Source organism: Xylocopa sonorina, chromosome 3, assembly GCF_050948175.1.
Source record: "Xylocopa sonorina isolate GNS202 chromosome 3, iyXylSono1_principal, whole genome shotgun sequence".
NCBI classification, from domain to species: domain Eukaryota; kingdom Metazoa; phylum Arthropoda; class Insecta; order Hymenoptera; family Apidae; genus Xylocopa; species Xylocopa sonorina.
In genome coordinates, this window is record NC_135195.1 from 14,090,188 (window position 1) to 14,111,487 (window position 21,300).

At 42.9% G+C, this 21,300-nt stretch overlaps 3 protein-coding genes across 8 annotated transcripts in view; 1 reads left to right on the forward strand and 2 right to left on the reverse strand.

Annotated features, from left to right (window-relative positions):
• Naa15-16 (N-alpha-acetyltransferase 15/16) overlaps nucleotides 1–3,347 on the reverse strand; it is a 41,941-nt gene extending 38,594 nt beyond the window's left edge. Inside the window, exons 1-8 of one of the 2 annotated variants that reach the window (XM_076911019.1) lie at nucleotides 3,005–3,347; nucleotides 2,381–2,728; nucleotides 1,940–2,074; nucleotides 1,709–1,853; nucleotides 1,361–1,618; nucleotides 978–1,288; nucleotides 618–899; nucleotides 328–541 (exon numbers count right to left, since the gene is read on the reverse strand). In XM_076911019.1, coding sequence (XP_076767134.1) covers nucleotides 328–541; nucleotides 618–899; nucleotides 978–1,288; nucleotides 1,361–1,618; nucleotides 1,709–1,853; nucleotides 1,940–2,074; nucleotides 2,381–2,728; nucleotides 3,005–3,061 — 1,750 coding nt within the window. In that variant the 5' untranslated portion in view covers nucleotides 3,062–3,347. The remainder of the gene's footprint in view (nucleotides 1–327; nucleotides 542–617; nucleotides 900–977; nucleotides 1,289–1,360; nucleotides 1,619–1,708; nucleotides 1,854–1,939; nucleotides 2,075–2,380; nucleotides 2,729–3,004) is intronic. The other variant, XM_076911020.1, reaches the window with a different exon arrangement.
• Nucleotides 3,348–3,778: 431 nt separating this feature from the next.
• On the forward strand, nucleotides 3,779–6,260 carry Polr3c (RNA polymerase III subunit C). Its single transcript, XM_076910952.1, has 8 exons — nucleotides 3,779–4,073; nucleotides 4,146–4,264; nucleotides 4,448–4,578; nucleotides 4,648–4,891; nucleotides 4,955–5,163; nucleotides 5,257–5,410; nucleotides 5,490–5,850; nucleotides 5,926–6,260. Exons 1-8 carry the CDS (start codon nucleotides 3,909–3,911, stop codon nucleotides 6,058–6,060), a joined length of 1,518 nt encoding a protein of 505 aa, XP_076767067.1. The 5' UTR covers nucleotides 3,779–3,908; the 3' UTR covers nucleotides 6,061–6,260.
• Nucleotides 6,261–11,437: 5,177 nt separating this feature from the next.
• Sox102f (transcription factor Sox102F) overlaps nucleotides 11,438–21,300 on the reverse strand; it is a 189,163-nt gene continuing 179,300 nt past the window's right edge. For all 5 annotated transcript variants that reach the window (XM_076911015.1, XM_076911014.1, XM_076911018.1 and 2 more), the window contains 6 exons: nucleotides 15,135–15,419; nucleotides 13,921–14,296; nucleotides 12,982–13,206; nucleotides 12,630–12,677; nucleotides 12,329–12,481; nucleotides 11,438–12,239 (listed from right to left, as the gene is read on the reverse strand). In XM_076911015.1, the coding sequence (XP_076767130.1) occupies nucleotides 11,749–12,239; nucleotides 12,329–12,481; nucleotides 12,630–12,677; nucleotides 12,982–13,206; nucleotides 13,921–14,296; nucleotides 15,135–15,419 (1,578 nt within the window). In that variant the 3' untranslated portion in view covers nucleotides 11,438–11,748. The remainder of the gene's footprint in view (nucleotides 12,240–12,328; nucleotides 12,482–12,629; nucleotides 12,678–12,981; nucleotides 13,207–13,920; nucleotides 14,297–15,134; nucleotides 15,420–21,300) is intronic.

A 21,300-nucleotide genomic window follows, 5' to 3' on the forward strand; every position in this document is an offset into this window, starting at 1 on the left:
AGACTAAGTTTCTTTCCTTGTGTATAAAATATAGAAAGTCGAGAAAGCTGCCAATATCGTATCAGTATAGTAAACAATTTACATTATCTTACCTACTTCGGATTAACGTTCGTATCTTGTTTAGATGTGTTTATATATAAACTTTTTAAAAATAAAGTTTAATGTGCCTGTTACTTAAAGCCATGATAAAAATAAGTCACGCGAGTATTATATTTTTAGTTACATTACTCGCGCATACGATTATCAAATAATATATATAACTCTACAATAGTTGGCAGTTGGTTAGTAAAATTAAAAGATACAATTATCGAAGGAATGCGGACTTACCGGTGTCGATTTCCTGCGTCTGTGTTGGATCGGGTAATGGTTTATCGTGCAGTCGTAAATAAACCTCCACTGCACACTTCGCTGCTTTAAAATAAAACGGGTGAGCTCGAAGCACATCTTCTAACCTTAGAAGACCCACGTATGACCGCAAAGTCATCTTTCTCATACAGTAGGTATGAAAGTCGAATTGATCTTCTATGATTTCAGAAAAGTGCTATAATTGATAGAATGCGTTTAAGGGCGGGTAACAATAAATTGCTAATCGCATAGATATATTTTCTGAAACTTACCCTATCTACTTCGTGGCATTTCTTTAATGCCTCCCCGTATTTTCCGAGACGTTTGTAAGCGTTAGCCGCTTCCGTCTGAATCCACATGCACTGCATTTCGTTCAAGTTCTCCATAGCTAAAACACCTTCCCTAGTAAACTTGCCGCACGTTTCTTCCGCTTCTTTGATAAGATTTGCGCGCAACATATACTTGGCACATTTAGAATTAATGTATCGGTCTGCTGTGTCTAATCCTTGTGCTTCGTCTAACCATTTATAAGCTTCTTGAACATTACCAGCATGCTAATGACAAAAAAACATGTACACATTAAATAATCGTTGCGATTATTTAAACGAAATATTACAGTAACGATTATTTACCTTATAAATGCGACCTTTGGTAACAAAAAGTTCTATAAGCGTAGGAGTATGTTCTATGGCAGCATCAATTTCGTTCAGTGCTTTTTCTGTAAGTCCAAGATAATCATAATGTTGTGCTAAATAATAGTATGTCCATAATAGTGCCGAAGCCGGTTCCCGTGGATTATCTTTCTCTTGATCACTAAAATGCCCATGAGCTTTTAATGCTTCTTTGTATTCCAGAACCAAAGACTGTATAGTATCGACCTTCTGCTGATCGTTATACAGAGAACGAAGATTTACAAACAGAGGTGGTACACCTTTATGAAGACCTACAATACGAATGATAAAATGAATATAGTGAAAATTAAATTAATAATAAAATAAATTTTTATTAGTCGCACCTCTTCGTAAGTACCGATCTACTAATGATTTAAATTCATCCCCTATAGCATAATTTAATTGTAAGCGACGCGGCGCTAGCGCTCGAGGAAACAGTTCTTCGTATCTTTGGAGCATAGCTAATGTTTCTTCAGGCTTGGTATGTCTTTCAGCCTCTGCTAACCTAGCATAATAAGTTGTATTTTCTGGATTTATATTTAAAAGTTCCTTATAAACCTGTACTGCTTCTGCATATTGTTTTAATTGTAATCTTAATTTACCTGTGAACAAAATGGTTAAACGGATAGAAAAAGATCGCTGTGAGAACATTCCATATTCTATACATCCAAGTTGCAGAAAACATAACTCACCATACATTTCTTTTACAGTAACTTTATCACAAATTTGATCACTATACTTGTCAAGATGTTTCAATGCTTGTTCACATTCCCCTGATTCTTGGATAACCATGTTTTGATATAATAACAACTCACTGTGTTCATAATCGTAACAGATCTGAAATTTTACAAGTATTCTCATATTACATAAAACATCTTTCATTCTTATTAAATAGGAAATAATGTAATATTGAAGATACTTACCATTGGGGAATTTCGAAATGTATCTAAAATTTTAAGTGCCATTTCGTAATCTTTCAATAAATGATATGAGATAGCAAAACCAATCCATGATGCACGCTGCGTAGGACGTAACATAAACAACTGATATCGGGTATCCTGGAAAAAGCATGACCATAAACATTGAATTAAAACTAAATAAATAGATAAATTGGGATATATAATTTTCAAATTGTACAAAATAAAATTGCATACAACTGCTATTGGGTGTATATATAGTACTGCAAACACAGAATAATTGTTTATCACGTAAGTATCGTCTCAATAAAGGGATGGCTATGCATTGTGTTTTTAACATATTATCATTAATAGAGTAAAAAATAGGTTAGTAACATAAATGATAACACATAAATGTAACAATAGAGCAACAAGTAGACACCAGGGTGACTCCTATTGAATATTTACCTTATAACCCTCCAGATCCCTCATTTGAATTTGAAGCAGCGATAAGTCCCTAAGAATTTGAATGTTATCCTTGTCCCACTTAAGGGCATTCCTATAACACTTAATAGCCTCATCGTATTTCTTATCCGAGCGTTGTAGAAGCCCATAAACGTGCCAGCATACATGAGACTGCAAATCATTCCTGAGACCTCTCCGTACATGATCGTATGCTTCTTCTTTGCGACCTAAGCAGTTCAGAGTGAGACCTTTCATTGCCAAGGTCTCTCCATGTTCACTAAATTTAGGGTTCGATAAAATTTGCTTAGCAAACTTTATCCCATTTTTATACTGTTTGTGTTCGTAACACCTCTGCAAGAAACACAAATACGTATCCATAGGATAAAACGTTTTTCATGATTTCGATACAATGTACTTGTATAAACTGGCGTTATATTGTATCGTGAAAGACAAACAATAAATCACGTTTTCATTCATGACATCGGTGAAAGTCTCGCGATCCATGATCGCCAGTGAATTTTTTGCAGTTTTCCGAAGAGTGCTTCATCATTAGAGCATGATGAATATACTCCTATTAGCCGGAGAGTGGGGTCCAAAACAGAGTATTTTGATTGCATGTTTACTCACCAGAATTCGTTTAAACAAGGCATTTTCTTTGGGTGGCAAGGGATTGCTGGAGGGCATTTTTGTATAAATACAAAAATATAGGGCCTTTTCCACCCGGTAAACTTAATTTTCACCACAAAACCTCGTGGCCACAAACGAAGAAGTCGATCTTCGATCACGTGATCATCTGCAACAATGCTGTTCCGCCGGAAGTTCTAAATCCACGGTGCCGCACACTTCAATGTATTTTACCACTCTCAAATTTAGTAGCAACAATGATACGCACGTCTCCTACACTAGTGTTTATATTACATTCCCTTTCGATACGTTCAATGATTTTACTTTTTTCGGAATTGCATGAAATACGCATTTGCAAGTAACGATAACGAACGATATTTAAGGAGTACTTCTATGAAAACACGTAAGTCACAATACAATATTATTTTAATTCTACGTTAGAAAAACCGTAACACGATAACGGATAGAAATCGCACCACTTTATGCACATGCATGGATTTGGCTTAGAAGAATTTTATAAATATATTAACGCGGTATATTTTATTACTCTTTACATTGCTACATTGTAACGTTAAGCTGTATTTACAAACTGTTTACACCATGATTGGTCTGCTTCTAGAAACAAACCGCAGTATTTTGTAGCACCGCGTGGACTTTAGACAAGTAGATCGCATTAAACATGTTCCTAACTAATTTAATATACGAAAATATTTACATAAAATTAATAATTCACATTTCGCAAATATAGTTCTAATAATTTTATATGATAGAGATAATACTTCGGGTTTCATTTCGTAGTTATAATTGTACGAGAGGTTAGGGAATTAAAAGAAGTCAAAAATAGCCGAAATGTGTAATTCATGAAATATATTGCAGTTTTTATATTTTATACATATGATTGAAGGTTATGCACATTACAATCAACATGTCATTAATGTGTAGAAAATTGTGCTCGACTATTTTAAGTGAACAATTTGGACAAATCGTGCAATGCGTTGGCGAAGATTTGTTCAAGCATGGGGCAAAACCATTGGGTTTAATTCGTCATACAACGCATTTTTCTATACCGAAGGTACAAATTAATTTACTCTTTACTCAGAAGATATTGTTAACACAGTCGTACTCCGGAACACATTATTTTCAGATCAAAGAAGCATTATGTGTTTTAATAAAATACGGCTTTGTTGCACACAACCAAACAGAAAGGGGAGTGGAATATTCTTTAATTTATGAAAGGATTATAATGGTCCTTCGGTATCCAAGGTATTACGTATATTGAGTTCGCTGACAAGTCTTTTTATTTTTTTGTAACATAAACATTTCGATAAGTTATTTAAAAACAAAAGTGTAAAGAAAATCTGAAAACATTTGTTGGTCAATTCAAAGTGTTGTTACTTTGCAAACAAAAACGAGGTTTTTATAGATTAGACGTTTTAATTTTAATAGGTATATGTTCTTTGTAAAAACAGTTTGTGGGGATGAAGCTGAAATGATGTTGGAAGAAGTACTAAAACAAGGCTATATAACAGCTTCTGAAGTGATAATTGCGACGTACAAAAGAATTGAACAATCACCTTGTACGTGAATTCATATTTGAAGACTTTACTTACAATGTACCTTTGCTAATAATTTATTTTTGTTTCTAGCTGATTTACAGCCATCTATTCCAGTCTTGAAAGACAAATTTGAACTTCTAGTTAAAAACCAGTTTTTAATGCGTAGTTTGTACACAGAAGTAATAGACGAAAAAGCGGGTGAAAAACCTGATTATACTTTACCAGATTTAAATTTAGCTGCAATTGCCAAAAAAATTGAAGGAGGAGACTGTGATCCTGGGGACAGTAAAATATATTGGAAGGTCAATTTCGACCGACTTACTCAGGATCTCAGGTGAGATATATAAGAAATATAATGCAGATAAACCGCATAAGAAATTTGCAATGTAATCTATAGGGATCAAATTATTGTATCAGCTATGCGCAAGAGGCTCGATGAGAATGCAGGAGAATTGATTAGGCAGTTATTGTTCCTTATGTACTTACGAACTGCATCATGGGCAGATACATCAAATCCAATACCCCTTGTGGAAATAAAAGATGCAGTTAGGAAAGTTAATTATCCATTACTTATGCAACATCTGGACCAATATTTACATCTCATTGGTATGGAAAATAGGTGTATACAAAAGGTGTTTTGTAAAATATTTAAGTACTGCAGAAAACGGTGCATGATTTTTAATAAATATATTATTTTAGAGCAAGATACTAGTCAGTTTTTAAAACGTGTTGGAGACTCAGGAGGTGGCCAATATAGCGTTAACATGAAAGAAGCTTTCGTTCAGTTAGCATGGACAACTTTAGACAATATTGTGATGGAACGATTTGGCTCAAAGGCAGCTAGAATATTTAGGTATAACAGCATGTATTAACTTTTATGTTTTATAAAAGCTTGAACACGAACATCTGATGGTATTATCTTCGTCGTATAGGTTAGTACGCGATAAAAAATACATCGAACAAGAACAAATTCAACAATTAGCGATGATTCCGGCAAAAGAAGCTAAACATCTGACGTATACCCTATTACAAGAGAATTACTTACAAATGCAGGAAATAAAAAAAGCAGGAGTGTCGGCAACGCCGATAAAAACGTTCTTTCTGTTCCACATCGATTTGAATATGGTCGTTCATATGGAAGTGGAACACTGTTATCATGCATTGTATAATACTATGCAAAGACGGGATTACGAAATGACCAGTAATAAGCGAATGATCGATAAACAATTGCGAATGCAAACTCTCACTAGTAATTTGAAAGAACATGGCGCTACCGAAGAACAACTGGCAGAGGTGTGTGTAACCTCTCACGCTTAAAAATATAGCTAAAGAACATAAAAGATGTATTTGTTTTCAAATTGTTTCCAGATCGCAGAAATGATGACACCATCCGAGAAACAACAATTAGAAAAAGTTCAAAATACGATTAAGAAATTAGGCATTACCGAACTGCAGATCGATGATACCCTATTCCTATTGACGATGTATTTGCGTTATCACTAAATAAAGGCATATTTATTTCTAATATGTCGCATCATAAACGCCATTTTGTAACGACACTACTCATATTCACGTTTCGAATTACGCAAGTAATGCGTAAATTTTTCGAAAGAAGAAATACCATTAAGTTTCATTATTCATTTATATAGTTATTTATTTATGTATAATAATGGTTACGCTTGTAAAATACAAACAACAAAGAATACCTAACTTTCAAATTATTGTAATAAATATAATCATATATCTATGTGTTTATAATAGTGCTGCTCTCTATGTGATACAGTGCATTTGATGTCACTATCTATCAGGGAAAATGATCTTGGAGTACACACCATTGAACGTTCAACCGTTGACAATACGTTTCGTGTAATTGTATGTAATTATACCTTTTGATCTATGCGATATGAATGTATATGTTAGTTGATTAGAGACAAATTATTAGAGTTATGAATCACAGCCAGCTCAAGGTGCCTTATATGGATCAGTAAATAAGTCGAACGCTGCAAATGCTTTCTATTAGGTCGTAACATACGAAGTATCATTTAAATTATGGTATATTTTTATCAACAAATTATCCTGATCTGATTTTAATAAAATACTAAATATTTCAGTTTCGTAAAATCGGAAAACATTTGATGTTTTAGTCGATATAATTTTTTCATTTTTGTGGGGTGTATTATAGGCAAACAATATGTTTTCAAATACAGTAAGATATTTCATGCGTTACCACCTAACGTTTATAGTTATCTAGAACGTAATTCCATTATGGTATGTAAAGACTGGAGACCATCATATTTTTGGTGTGTCGCTATTATCGTACGCTTTACTTCCAAGTATGATTTTCCCTATTCTATTATATGCTTCCGTACGTTCGTCTTAACACTACTGCGATAATAAACTGGTACTCCGCCGTCGCAAATTTGTATTAATCATGAAAATTCAAAACAGACGGTGTTAACAGTGAAATTTCATTGATTTTAAACATACGTATTTTGATTATACGCCAATTATCGGCAGCAATTAATAATCAAGTATTATAGATTGTCGCGAGTAGTGATAAGATGATCGTGAGCGTATAATCGCATCCAAACATGCATTTGACTGGATTTTTTTATTCTTCTCTCTCGACACATATACAGACACACACATACCCTTTCTCTCTTTCTTTTTTTCTCTCTCTCTCTCCCTTTTATTCTATTCACATTTACACGGTACTCCCCTCAACTATATACACTGCACGTACATACAAGTCTCTTCTAGAAATAACGGTTGTATACCTAAAACTAAGGTTGAATTTCGGTAAAGCGTTATTTTATTATATTTTTTTCCATACCATTAACAACAACGTACATGTAAATGAAGTGAGTTCTTGGAATATTGAGATTGGATGTTAGTGTTCACTTTTTTTCTTTTTCGTTACGTTAAGTATACTATATATAGTATTAGTAATGTATTCGTTTTACAATTTACTATTCTTACAGTTTGCATTCGCACTGGTTGCGTTTCTCATTTTTTTTCTTTTTGCTTAGATGAATGTATAGAGAACGAAACGAAAAAAAAGAACAAGGAAACTAGAAGAAGGAAGAAAGAGATTTACTTAGAATCGAGGGCCATCGCAATCCACGGAATGCAGAACTGAGATTATTCCTAGAGCAGATACCGCGCTGAGGGTAAACGAAATCGATGAAGATGAAAATTTGACGAGGGTGACACGAGCCTAGCTTAGCACTGTACGTTCGCGGTGCAAAAGTCTTGAATGAAACGGAACAGAAGGACGTCCGAAGAAAGCAATTTGTTATGGACGATTGTGAAGATATGGCACAATAGGAAATAATATGTGATAATTTAACGATTAGTTAATTACTCGTGAAATGAACAAGGCTGAAGTGCTGATCTTTGGGGATGAAACTGGCAAAACAGTGGAAGGATGCAAGGGAGAGGACCCAATGGCTTTCCAAAGGAATGCGAAAGTGTCCAACGAAAGTGCATGTTTCCAGGTGGTAAGGAAAAAAAAAATAATTTCGATGTAAAACATAAGAAAAATGTCCGATTGTTGCGTGAACGATACGACATGGAAAATTTTGCAAGCATTCGAGCACGCGAACGATCAACGAAAACATCGTGTCGCCGTAGTCGTAGTCGTTGTCATCTGAACTGGCACGTACAACCTCTATTGCTATGCGTAACAAGGATAATTATTTAAAAAAAAAGAGAGAGAAGTAATATAATATTAATAATAGTAATCATAATAATCAATAATAATAATAGTACTAAACAAAACTGATGTGACAATAATAATATTAAGGATAATAATAGACATAATAATGACCAAATGAAAATAAGAATATGCATCGCATTTTTAACGTTTTCGTTAAATCTACGTGTTCTCGAGTAAATTACATATAATATATGTAGCACTATGCAAGATACATCACAATATAGTTACACTGTACATTCAATAGTATTGACACTTTTTTTTTTGTTGCGTCGGGTCCAGTTTTCTTTCACTTTCTCTCTCTCTCTCTCTCTCTTTCTCTCTCACTCTCTCTCTCTCTTTCTCTCACGTTCGTTCACTCTCTTTCGATCGATTACGCACACCGCCGACGCAGTTGTACAAATCCATTTATATACATAAAATAAATTATTATCAACATTTAAGCTAATCCTATCTGCCGCCGGCCGCGGTATTCGAAGAAGCACCCGACGAAACGCGGGCGCGGATACATCGAGGATACTGGCTCTCTTTATATAAAATTATATTAGGTACCTTGTATAGAATTGCACTGATTATAAATAACAAAAAAAGAAGAAGGAGAAGAAAGAAAGAACGGTGAAAAAAAGGAGACGTAGAAGTTATCGAGTTTTTCACGTCGAGCCAACTCTGTCGACCCGGGAACCGGACGCGGGGGTTGTCTTGTCATCCCCCACTTCCGACCCGCGAAAACGCTATTTGGCACATAAATATTATCACATCGAGCTCCCGATCATTTCCAGTTTCGACTCGTTTCCCACGAAACCACGTGCACGGAACTTTTCACGTTCTACAGTTTCACGCATTTCGTTCTCGCCAGGGTATGTACACACTTAAGGTGCGTACAGACTTACAGACTTGTCTGCGGGCATTGATTCACATTTGACGACTGTGGATATACGTGGATCGTTCGCGGACAGTCTAGTCCAGGATATTTAGCGACACATCTATCCGCGGGCAACGTATGCGTGTAAAATGTCCGCAAAGAATGTCTGTAAATGTGTATACATCTTTTTACCCGACGGAGTGCACGTTTCATTTGTTTCTTTTTAATTTATTTCTTTCATTAACAGTCGTTAATGTACTACGGTAAACAACGGTCGTTAAATTCTCTGATCGACCCGTGTCGGGCTGTCACGAACTCGCACAACTCGAAGGGAAAAAAGAAAACGGAGAGAAAACGTAACAGCGTGGTATTTTCTTGTTGTTTTTTTTTCGGAAACGTCGAGAAACAAAACAAACAACGTCGTATTAGAATTTGATTATTCGTTCGTTTACATCGTTTACAATAAATAACTGCTAATTTCCCCGTCCGTGATTTTTATACAGTAACATTGTACTAAAAAATTGATGTCGCGCCTGCCACTCTCACTTTCTTTTCTGTACACACACACTTCCTTCCCTTCTAATTAATATATACTTCGATCCTTCTCTTTAGATTCGATTTCTCTTTTATTAAAACAAGAAAAAAAAAATAATAATTCTCTTTGTCGTGTCGTTCGCTGAAATTGACAATCCGCTCTCATTCTCTCTCTCTCTCTCTCTCTCTCTCTCTCTCTCTCTCTCTCTCGCTCTGTTTGCCCTGGTTAATCGTCGCTAAACGTTAGGGTCCATAAATTAACCGCGAAAAATACTATAAGTACTATAAGTGTGGTTTAGACGCGAAAACGAAGTGGCCACACATCTCGGCTCGAGCGGGTGAATCGCGTGACAGAACATAGAGTTCCACCTCTTCCTCTCGCCCTCTGTCCCGGTCCTCGTGCGACATATGTATACCGGATGCCAGTGATTGCAGGTGAATACGGAAAAATGACTTGTCCACCGCGAACGTGGAATTATTAAGACCAATTTCCACGTATCACTAACGTATCCGTACAATTCCGCGAAATTGTACCAGGTATCGGTACCGTTTCCCTTATGTTTAAATGCGTTATCTTCACAATGATATACGGAATCGTCACGGAACTGAGACGGAACCGTCACTGACCGGATACGTTACTGACCGGTGTAAATGGGTCCCTCTGTACGGGCTACTAACGCGTATTTGCCGCGTAATGATCGACGAAAACGCACGGTGCTGAGGGATGCGCGATACAACGGACCACAGCTTTTTCTTTTTTCTTTTTTTTTTATCGCTCTTCTCTTTTCCTACGTTCAATCTCTTTTTAGTTCGCTTCTTTTTTCGTTCTCTTATTATTTTCGTCATCTATATCTTCGTTACTCGCGTATCGACACGGCCGACCGGAATGGCGTATCGCTATAGACACACACACACACACTAGAAGGAATAGGAACAAGACTTTTTGGCCGCTCACCATAATCTTCGTACACACACTCGTGCACACTCGAAATACGTGTCGCGATCGTCTCGCGGTGTGTCGTGAAACGCGATTTTTAAAACGAGTTCGATCGAGTATCGGCGGGAGATTGCATCGGATCGATCCTTCTGGGGCGAGCGCGCAAGCTCGCGCGTACACACGTGACACATGGCAGTCTTACGAGAAATCAGGTATGTATATATATATATATAATGTGTGTGTATATATATATTTTTATATTTATTCATTTTATTTATTTATATGTATAATTCTAGCGTTCATGTTGCTCCGCGCTCCCGCATACGGAGGAACACTCGCGAGATGGATACCGGGCAAGCGGATCGACGTTCGTTACCATTTCCAGAATTCTACTCGCGCGCGTATCTCGTTACCTAGAACGTTACCTAACGACGATCAGACGTTATCATTCGTAGACTTCGCCGCCTTGGTCGCGGTTTTGATTACACCAACGGAGTACACCGTTAACCCCTCTCGTGCCGCCGTCGTGTATAGCTCTTCCGTTTGGCGTGTACCAACCGCCGCCTCCGTTCTCCACCTCGTTCTCCGCCGCGGTCTGCAGCGGTGGAGGCAAGCGGTACGTTATAACCATTAGCTCCGCATATCGTTATCCTTCCAGCTCACGTTCACCGGTGTCCCGTGGACTGGTTCGTCGCACGTAGAACGGACAAGAAGATCGGTTGGTCGGAAAAGCTCCGCGGCTCCGGATCGCGTACCCAAGGTTAACAACGTGGCTCTCTTTCCCCGCGCGCACGACCAACGAGCATCCCTGACGCGAGTTCGCACGGCAAGTTGGACGGGCACGACGACGGCGGGCCCAGGGAAACGTGGAGGACCCTCTCACGCGTTGTACGATGGCACAGAATTGAATCCTTACATATCACAACCTCTCGAGCGAGGCCTCGAAACGCTCAGTCACTCTTCGAGAACGTTCTTCTACGACGATTCCGTTTCGTATACGCGCGTTGTCCACGCGCGGCGTATACGCGAACCATCGGGTCCGGGGGGGTTTTACCAGAACAACTCGTGACCGAGTCTCGACGTTGACGCTGCTGCTGACGATGAAGCTCCGGGCGGCCATGGCGGCTGACCCGGAGCTGCGGTTCAATCTTCGTCGTGGTGCCGCGGGCTGGCGTCGTAGCCACCGATAGAACCCGAGTTCTCCGGCGAGAAGTTCATCATGTCCGTGGGCGACAAGCTGTCCTGCGGATAGTAGAAGGATGGATGGTCCGAGCTGGGCCCGGCCGCGCCGCCGTTCAGCATCGTGGCAGGTGGCGATACCGACGGCCTCGCTGACGGCCCGGCCCCGGACCCCGGATGATGTTGCGTGCTCAAGTCGGATCCGACAGGGGACAGGAAACTCATCTCTGGCCCGCTGTCACGACACCAGAGCTGCCTCATTTCCTGCCGCCGTTGCCGCATCAGCGACTTGTACTCGGAGATGCGCATCTTCTTCCCGTCCACGATACAGGTGCGCTTCGGCCGTGGCCTGTACCTGTAGTCGGGGTGCTTCTCCATGTGCAGCTTCGATAGCCGCGATTGCTCCTCGTAGTATGGCTGTTTCTCGGAGTTCGACATCGCCTTCCATCGAGCGCCTGCGAAAGAGAAACGGATGCGATTCAAAGTGTCCTAGTAATGGTACACGAGTTCGAGGGAGAGCGTCCCGGTTTAGAGCTTCTCTTACCGAGTATTTTCGATATGTTCGAGTTGTGCATGTCCGGGCAGGCCTTGAGAATCTTTCTGCGCTCGTCCTTGGCCCACACCATGAACGCGTTCATAGGCCGTTTGATATGTGGCTTGTTCTCACCCTCCCTCTTCTGCTGTCTCACCATTTTAGCTGAACAGAGAGAAGACGTGTTAGATGTCAACGCCGGTACCACCAGGCTCCCTCCCGTGAGAAGCGAATCTGATTTCGCGAGCATCACCTGGCGCTCTCGAAACAAAAGCGTAACGTCAGCCTCGTGGCTCGTCGAAAGACTGCTTACCTTTCTCCGTTATGTCTTCCGGTACCTTGTAACCCGGCTCCCGCCACACTGTAATTTCAGAATACCGTCGCTTGTTAGAATTTGCTGCAGCTAGGTGACCGCGTGGATCGTGAGGTATCATGGAGGGACTTGTTTCGTTATTTATTCCCACGTGGGACTGATCGACTCGATCCAGGATAAGAAAGGAATGGGAACACGTTCGAGTTTACAGTCGGAATCGTTCGTTTTTACGGCTATACTGACCGACTTTGTTTTCTTTCAGGAAGCAGACATCGCTCGAGGATGAAGGAATACGGACTTCGTCGATCTCGTCAAAAGACCATCGACGTATCGAATAAAAAGATATATTTACTGTGCGACGACGACAGATAGTCCTGCTCGTCTTGCGGAGTTTCTTCCCGCGAGCCGGGGTGCTTGATCGGCCGTTGGGTCTGCGGCGACGGAGGCATCGCACCGGCGCTCGGTGGTATCGCGTAGATGCCGTGCATCGCGAAGTGCTTCTCGACGGCGGCTACCGCGGCTGCTGCCGCAGCACCTCCGGGTCCGGCTGATTCGTCTTTGGCCATTACCTTGCCCACTGCAACGACGTTCAACGTTTAACTAAAAAACCACGCGCGAAACCGACTTATCTCTCTCGCGTCGAGAAATTCACGGTCACAATTACGGGGACAGCCCAAGGAAACCAGCGGTCTCGTTTCGTCTCCTCGTTTTTTCCCCTGCCGTTTTTCTTCCCCTTTTTCTCAAGGATACCGCGGTGCACCGGGGCTTATCTTAGAATCGCGTTACGCATCGTTGATTGTGCTTTAACCGAAAGCAAAAACCGGCCGCGCGTAGAGGAACAGGTTTTCTTTGGGGTGAAAGAGAGGAAAAAGGCCGATCGCGAACAATCAGGTAAACGCGCGCGTATATCCGAAGATAATTAACCGTACATTTCTGAATCCGCCGGCATATTCTATGGGGTATTGATTGGATTTTTTTCGACTCGGACCTTCGCGCGGTCTTGTCTGTGCCCCGAAAAGGGTACGTTTTGTCGAGTCCATTTTAAACGAATCGAACCGAAGGAACGAGCATCCTACTTTCGTGCGATCGATCGGAATTTCCATTATGTGCGCTTTCAATGTTGCAATTTATCTGCGTCCACTTCGTTACGAAGACTACACGTAAAACCGACTTGTTTTGAAGTAAGTGATACGTAAATTAAAATACTTATAAGATGCGTCTATCGCAGCGCGCGGTGCGCAACGTTTCTGAATCCAATATTCAAGTAATACACCAGAAACGTTCCACTTACTCGGAGAGGAGAGACTGCTGAGGTGAGGCGGTAAGCCCGCGTAAGGGAGGGTCGTTAAATAATTCCGCGGCATGGGTAATCCGGGTGGGAAGAGCTTTGGCGCGGTCGCGGCGAGCGGTTGCTCCTGCTGGCCGCTGCTTCCGGCCCCAGTCGAGTGCGAATCGCTTCCGGGTGACGAGGAGGACGCCGTGGCCCCCGACGACGAGGACTTGGGCTTGGTGAGGTTCAGGGGCGCGTCCAGATCCTGCAGAGGAGGCGCGGTGGGTGCCACCGCGGACGAGATCGGCGTTGGCGACGCTTCTTTTTCCATCTGCGTGGTCATCTGCGCGAGATGCGCCGTCGCCCAGCTAGGCCCTTCCCGATGACTGCTGATCATCTGTAACAGTCATCGATAAAACACATTTTACATGGATATTTGTCTGTGTCGTTATTTTAGAAGATTGGCATGTGTTCGTGAGACTAAGATGACTCTATACCCGATGGTTGAGTCATTGACTTGTAACAGGTTGAACGACATACTCTCGACAGTACCTCTCATCAATTCCTTTATTGGTACGCTAATTTCATTAATTCTACAAGATTTTCCAACACTGATTGTCTCGAAGTAAGTTCGAAAGAATCGAATTCAGAGACACATGCAACAGCCACGAGCGTAACTGAATGAATACAGTTCAAAGCACCGCAACAGAATGCTCGAAAGATCGGTTTGAATCAAACGCATTCTAACTGTTGCTAATATAATTTGCTCCGCACATCTCGCAGCGGTCGGGCAACTTTGTCGCGGCAGACGAGGCGTCATCGACGCCTCCGCCAAGAGGATCGTAATTTCAGTCGATAGACTACCCAAAAGAAGAAGCAAAGAAAAAAAAGAAGGAAAATTCATCAAACGACACATTTCATCCGTCATCGCGTCCCCGCTAAGTACGCATCTCCGTCGATCGACGCTTTGAACCGTCAATTTCGCAGCTTCCGCTTCCTTTTCCACGCGGTGGAACCTCCTCCTTGTCGGTGGCGCCGCCTATGTGGCGCGCAGCGACGCTCTGAATTTTTCATCGGAACGTGTTGGCACGGTTTTACGGTTTCAACGTTCCCCGCATCAGTCACGTAGACTATCGGCGAGGGATGGGGGATGAACGGGGCGGGGGACGATTGCTGGTATAAACGTTAATCAAAGTCGAAACGTGGAAATTGGGATTGCGTTTGGGTTTACGTACGTTAGCGATCGAATTGATATGTTTGTTGGTGGTGGTTGACGTCGACGTAGCAGGCGGTGGCGGCATAGGCGATTGCACAGGCAACCCTCTGAGCTGTTCGAGAAACGGCAGGAACATCAAGGATTGCGGCCCCGACATGCTCAGCTGGCTCTTTGTCATCTGAGCTTGTAGCTCCTGGATGTTGTGCTGCATGATGTGCTCTTGCTGCCGCTTCAAGTGCTCCGTTTGCAGCCGCTGTATCTCGATTTGCTTCTGCGAGTCGACGGTCATGTGCGCAGGATACGACTGCAAACCCATGGGACGAGCAATTAGAGGGATGATGAACCCCGTTGTCGTGGGAAAGATAAAAAAAAGGTAAGAGTGAAATGTTCCTGTTTCTTTCCTCTCTCTCTCTCTCTCTCTCTCTCTCTCTCCCTCTCCTTCTCCCTCTACTTTGCAGTGAACGGAAATTAACTTCTCATTTTTCCATCAAGACTACAAGAAATGTAACAAGTAGAGGAATTGTTCGAAAGGGTTCCAGAAGACGGCGTTTGAGATTCGTGTTGCATTCGTATCGTACATTTGTCGAAGCGCACAGCTAAGCTTCGCGTCTTTAAATTTCAATTGGACAAACGGAGGATGAAATAAAACGTGCGTGTGCAGGCAGAAATAATTTTCACATAAAGGTTTATGCGTAACAGTATGTGGAATCATTAGCTGAGAGGAAATGCCTGAATGTTCCAATTAAAATTTTATAGTCCTCCGGATTGTAATTCTAAAGTCGAGAGAAATCATTATCGAGGAAACGCGTAAGTGCTACTATAAACTTAGAACTAATAATTGATACAATTTATATTTAATATCCGGTTCGACGATAATTGATTTAGATCCATCAAGACACGTTTCTAGACGAAATGTCAGTGGAAACATTATCCAGCTTCTGAAAAGGACGTGCACGCAGATTTCACGGTTTTCTCGATTATAAAGGAAATGAAAGCGAGCGATAAAGATAAAAATGGCTGGACGCTAATTCGTGGTGAAATAATATTGCAATATAATCGACTATGCAAATATAATATACTGGCCGGCAGATTAATACCGCGAGGAACGATAAAACTTTTTCGCGGAACAGGAATCGACTGGACAACGTACGGCTCATTAGCATGCGATTTGCATTACAACGTTGCTAATGACACCGTTGATACATGCGCGCGGAGGCAAACGCAACATTCTACCATTTAAAGTGCAATCTGATTTTCTTTGCGCTGTCACTTCCTGCTAGCATTAACGGAATAAAGTTATTCGCTTTTAGAGAAGAGATCGCTGCTCCACGCGATTGAGCCTGTTTTTCGCGGCGAAAACGCATTTTCCCAGCCGAACACCCGACGCCCAGAACCAGTTTCGAACTATGCTCTCCTAGAAAATGCAGCCAGAGATACGATCGGAGCGGCGCAGAAGGTATTTTAGCTTTAATTACCAGTTACAAACCGCGTGAAACGGAAACTGGCCACGGCGGGGAGAACGCGACAGAAAAATAAATGTTGGTCCCGCGAAGGTGATAACGCGACCAGGAAGGAATCCACCGGGTTTCGCCTTTTAACTGGTATTCCTGATCGCTCCTCTATCAATTGCGATTCTTTCTAACTGGCCTTCTTAATTGTACCACTAATAACGTCGCGATACCATCGATGCGAGATAAGGATCGCTTGGTTCGATGATCGAGTAAACATTCTTAAGCATTCGAGTAGGCGTCAACGATAGCAGGTCTTGGCAGGATATAATCGAGTTTCTCGATAGAGTATAACTTGTTTGCAGAGACCGCAGGTACGGGCAAACTTAAATAGTGGTCACCTGCGTTAACCTAATCGTACATTGCGCAGAAATACCATACAAAATCCATTTACGTAGAGAATAAATAGATGTTTCGAATAGCAGAAAAATGTCAAATAACTTGATCGATCAGAATGGAAGTTATGGAAGACGTTGATACAGTAGGTCGCGTTCATTTCGAGTGAGAGATACCATACCGCGCATGTGCGAACGAACAGTTTGAAACGAGTTCCTACGAATGCGCGATTACCGCGATACTTTTATCCTTTTAGGAATGTACTGGGCGCATCGGTTCTGAAAAATATTGACACGTACAGCTAGCAAGTATCGCGCACAACTGGAACAGTTTTAGAACGATGAATCGAGGGACCAGAACATACCTGCACTACCACGAAGAAAAGGATTCGAAGAAGCGTCCTGATATTTACTGTTTACTTCTCGCGAAACTTACGACTTCGCTTATGCAACGCATATAGTGCGGAACGCATTACTTACGCTTAAGAAAATTCCGTGTGTTAATCCGCTCGCGAGCGTAACGTACCCACGCTTGATTTTTCTTCATATGTTCCTTTTTTCTTCGTTCGCGCGTCCTTGATGATCGCCGACACAATGATCACGACTCGACGCATTGTTCCGGCTATTTGCATTGAATGCTCGTGAAAAACGGTAATGAGCGATCTTGAAGGTATAATCCGGCGGACGTTTTCGATTGTATTCCGTCGTTACCGCAGAAATCGTTCGTTGCATAATCCGAGCTAAGGAAAGCTGGATGATCGCGTCCGGGGGAATTCTAGACTTTTGCTGCGTAGGAGCGACACGCTTCTGACGCGTGTGTCATAGTTTCGGGAGTATATCACGAGTTAATTTCAGTTACCGTGGATCGTTGAACGCTTCGTTGTTTTGAAAATTCGATCGCGTTAACCCGAAGATTATTCCAATGTATTGTGCGTGTGTTACAGTTCCGTCGAGCAGCCACGATTCCTCCTGTGGCTTCTCGAGGACCGGAAATCCGAGCGGTGACCCTTTTCCCGCAAGAAGTAGGACGCAAATACACGCCCCTCGTGGACGCAAGGGTTAAGGTGGCCGCGGTCGAGACCGGTAGGTATATTTCTTTTCCAGCGCGGTCCATTAGTCAGAGCAAGTAGGTGCCGCTATTAATTCAAAGGGGACAGGTTTTCAGCGGCTCTCAGGCCCCTCGAACGGCACCGCGTATGTAACAATTCAACATGGCTAATATCATTGTACTTTCCTACGACCTGGCTGCGGTCCAGATATGCCTGAAGTTTAAAGTCTATTTTAGACGATAAGGAAGACGTTTATTCATCCAGCCTGGGCACCAGCTGAAACGTCACACATGCACGATATTAGGCGCGCGTGCACGCTCCCTCTTTCCGTTGCCTCTCTCCCTTTCCCGCCAGAGCCGCAGCGCGCGTTCTTCTTTTCTTCTCTTCCAACCCCGGCCGGCTTTCCGCGCGCGATTATTAATCCTCGACGCTCGATGCGAGAATCGCGGCCCGTGATTTACGATCGCCGCAGGACACGCGGTTTCGTTGAATAACTGCTCGTATTCTTCGCGGGGCGAGCGCGTTCCTCCTGCTCTTTTTCGGACCGGGATCGCCGGATAAAAAGGAACGAGGCGACGCCGCCAATGTTTGCCTTTCCTTCAGAGAACGTCGCCATCTGACTTTCGACTTTTTTCGGGAGAACCTGATGATTCACGTCGCCGAGATTTATAAGAAGTAGAACGCAAAGCGTTAACATTGCCGGGGTTATTTACGATCCTTGACGAAAATGAAACATCGTTCGGGCGACTTGATGAAAATTCCCTTCGATTTAACGCGAAACTAGGGGAACAGAGAACGCGCAATTGGAATTTTTTTTTCAAATTACGTACAACGCAACGGTGAGTTGTAGTAGAAAATTGTTAGAGGCGAGGATATGAGATAGTTGGTGGCGATTATTTATTAGAGCTCGAAGGAGGCGAGTCGCTAGTTTTCTCGAAGCCGGTTCTTGAATGAACCGAGCCGGGCCACTTCGTAAGGGTGTGCGCTTCCAAAAATACCGCACCGTGAAAAACTGGCCGAGTGATCAAGAAATATCACTATTCGCATTCTTATGATAGCGGATGCTTAATGAAGATGTTTCTCTTAATAAATCTCCTTTTCTTTTTCTTTGCCAACGAGAAAATTGTTCCCGTGTCCTTACCGCGGAAGAGAAAAGAGTACAGCGATCGTTGCGTCCTTTTCACGGCAAAATTCTATCCGCAACGATCATTTCACCGTCTACGAAAAAAACCTTTATTAGATATACCCCTTATCGAACGTATCCATCAACGGTACAGCACGTATCCTTCGAGTCGAGCTTTATTGTTCCCCCGATACGAACCGCGACTCCGACATGCTCGCGTCTATCAGCCTGATCCGCATATTAAACGGCCTCTGTATGGAAATGCACTCGTTAGCGGTAATTATTCTCGCCACGGCTCTAATTGCCACGTTGTGTGCGCCGTAAAAAAACAACACAGTGGAGATCGCGAGAAAAACCGGCCGGACAGTCGGTTTTTTTCCACTGGCAACACCATCGAGAGGACCGCCCTGACGATTCCCGAGTTGCGTTTCGCGCGGCGTCCGTAAGACGAGCACCGGTTTCGAAATTCTATGTATCCAGCCGGGAAATTCCGCGTGGAATACCTCGCGGGTAGCGGCGTTCGTTTTGTCCATCGGTGCGCGACAATAATGGACGACATCTTTCTCGAGGCGGAGGATAGGGTCATGGAAGAACGGTGGGCTGCGCGCGTTCATTAACAGATTCGTCGTCGTCGTCGTGGTCGTGATCTTCGTTGCCGCGCGGCGGCACGAATAACGCGAACAATGCCCGGACGTCGGGCAATAAACGGGCGCGCGATTTCGGGAAACCATTCTTAGCGGGCGCGGGCTCTATAATCGGCGGCACCGGCACTACAGCCAATGGAACTTCATTATTCATTTGCAAAGTTCAGTTATGCCGATGATACGTATCCATGACAGCTATACCGCCCACAGTGGCTAAATATAAACAGGCGGGGTGCCAGCAAGTTCCATTCACATTCACGTCCACATAGACGCATGGGGACGCGCGCGCCCGGTTCAGTAAGTGAGCATAAGAATATGAGGAGCCCCGTTCTGAATATGCATCCGCGCATTGACGCCAACTGCACCGCCTAAACTTAGCCAAGCAATTACCGAAACATACCTACCCCCATAATCGCTCTTCTCCCGGTTATCCATGCCGGTTGCCCGCCGTTCGATCGTGTCGCGTTTACCGTCCTGCGATTTACAAGCGGGCCCCGTCCTTCGTCCCGCGAATCGCGACCAGTCGGATCGATCCCGCGCCACGACGAACAGATCGAAGGGGACGGAGAGAACCGAGGAACGTTTCGCACACCGTGGCAGCGGTGGTGGCAATTCTGAGCTACGAATATTTGTAGACTGACCTACTGGTTGCACCCTCGCACAGATGCGAATAGGAACGTAGTACGCCTACTAGAAGTTTCTCTGAACGAAACGCTGGGAAGAGGTCTCCTCTTCCGTTCTCGCGGAAGAGAATCGCGCGAGATGCTGCGCTATCGCGTGGACTGACCTAGTCAATATCTATCGCGGCTGACTCGTTGCTGCGCTTCGACGCTGAAGGAAAATTGATGCGAGAAATCGATCGATCCCGCAATTTTGATCGCGAGCTAATATAGAATCGAGGGGCGAGGAGAGGAAGGGAGGATGTGCGTCGCACGGGTTGATCTTTCGTCGCGTCCGCGGCCAGCCGGTAACGAAAGACGAAGGCTAAAGGCCACGAAATTTGAATCTAGATTTAGAATCGGAGCCACTGGAGTGCAAGGGGACATGCACAGGGATGACGTAGATCCACCGGAAGCGGTTCATACTTCACGTGCGTTATAAAGACTGTCACTGTGGCACTGTCTAAAATTACGACGGGCCAGCCAACGTAGTGGCTTGCATACAAGCCGTCCGAAAGCTGGATCGAAGGTACAATGTTCACTGGACGATGCGTAGGTAACCCTCCTATAACACGGTACTAAAATAACGCGACGCTCTCTGAACAACGACACCGATGGGCAAGAATTCCATTCACCCCGAAACTTCATTTATTGCTACGAAATTTCGCTGAATGCCTGGTGGTTATACATACGAACGATCTCCTGTCGGACTCTTGTTATTCGATCTACTGCCAATCGTTTCAGCTACTTTCGAAAAATCATTGAACGAATCGCTGATATAATTTCTTTCCTAAATAATAGAAAAGAGAAAACCCTGGAAAACAGAAGCTGAACATGTCACATCCTCCGTAATACAATTGGATGGAA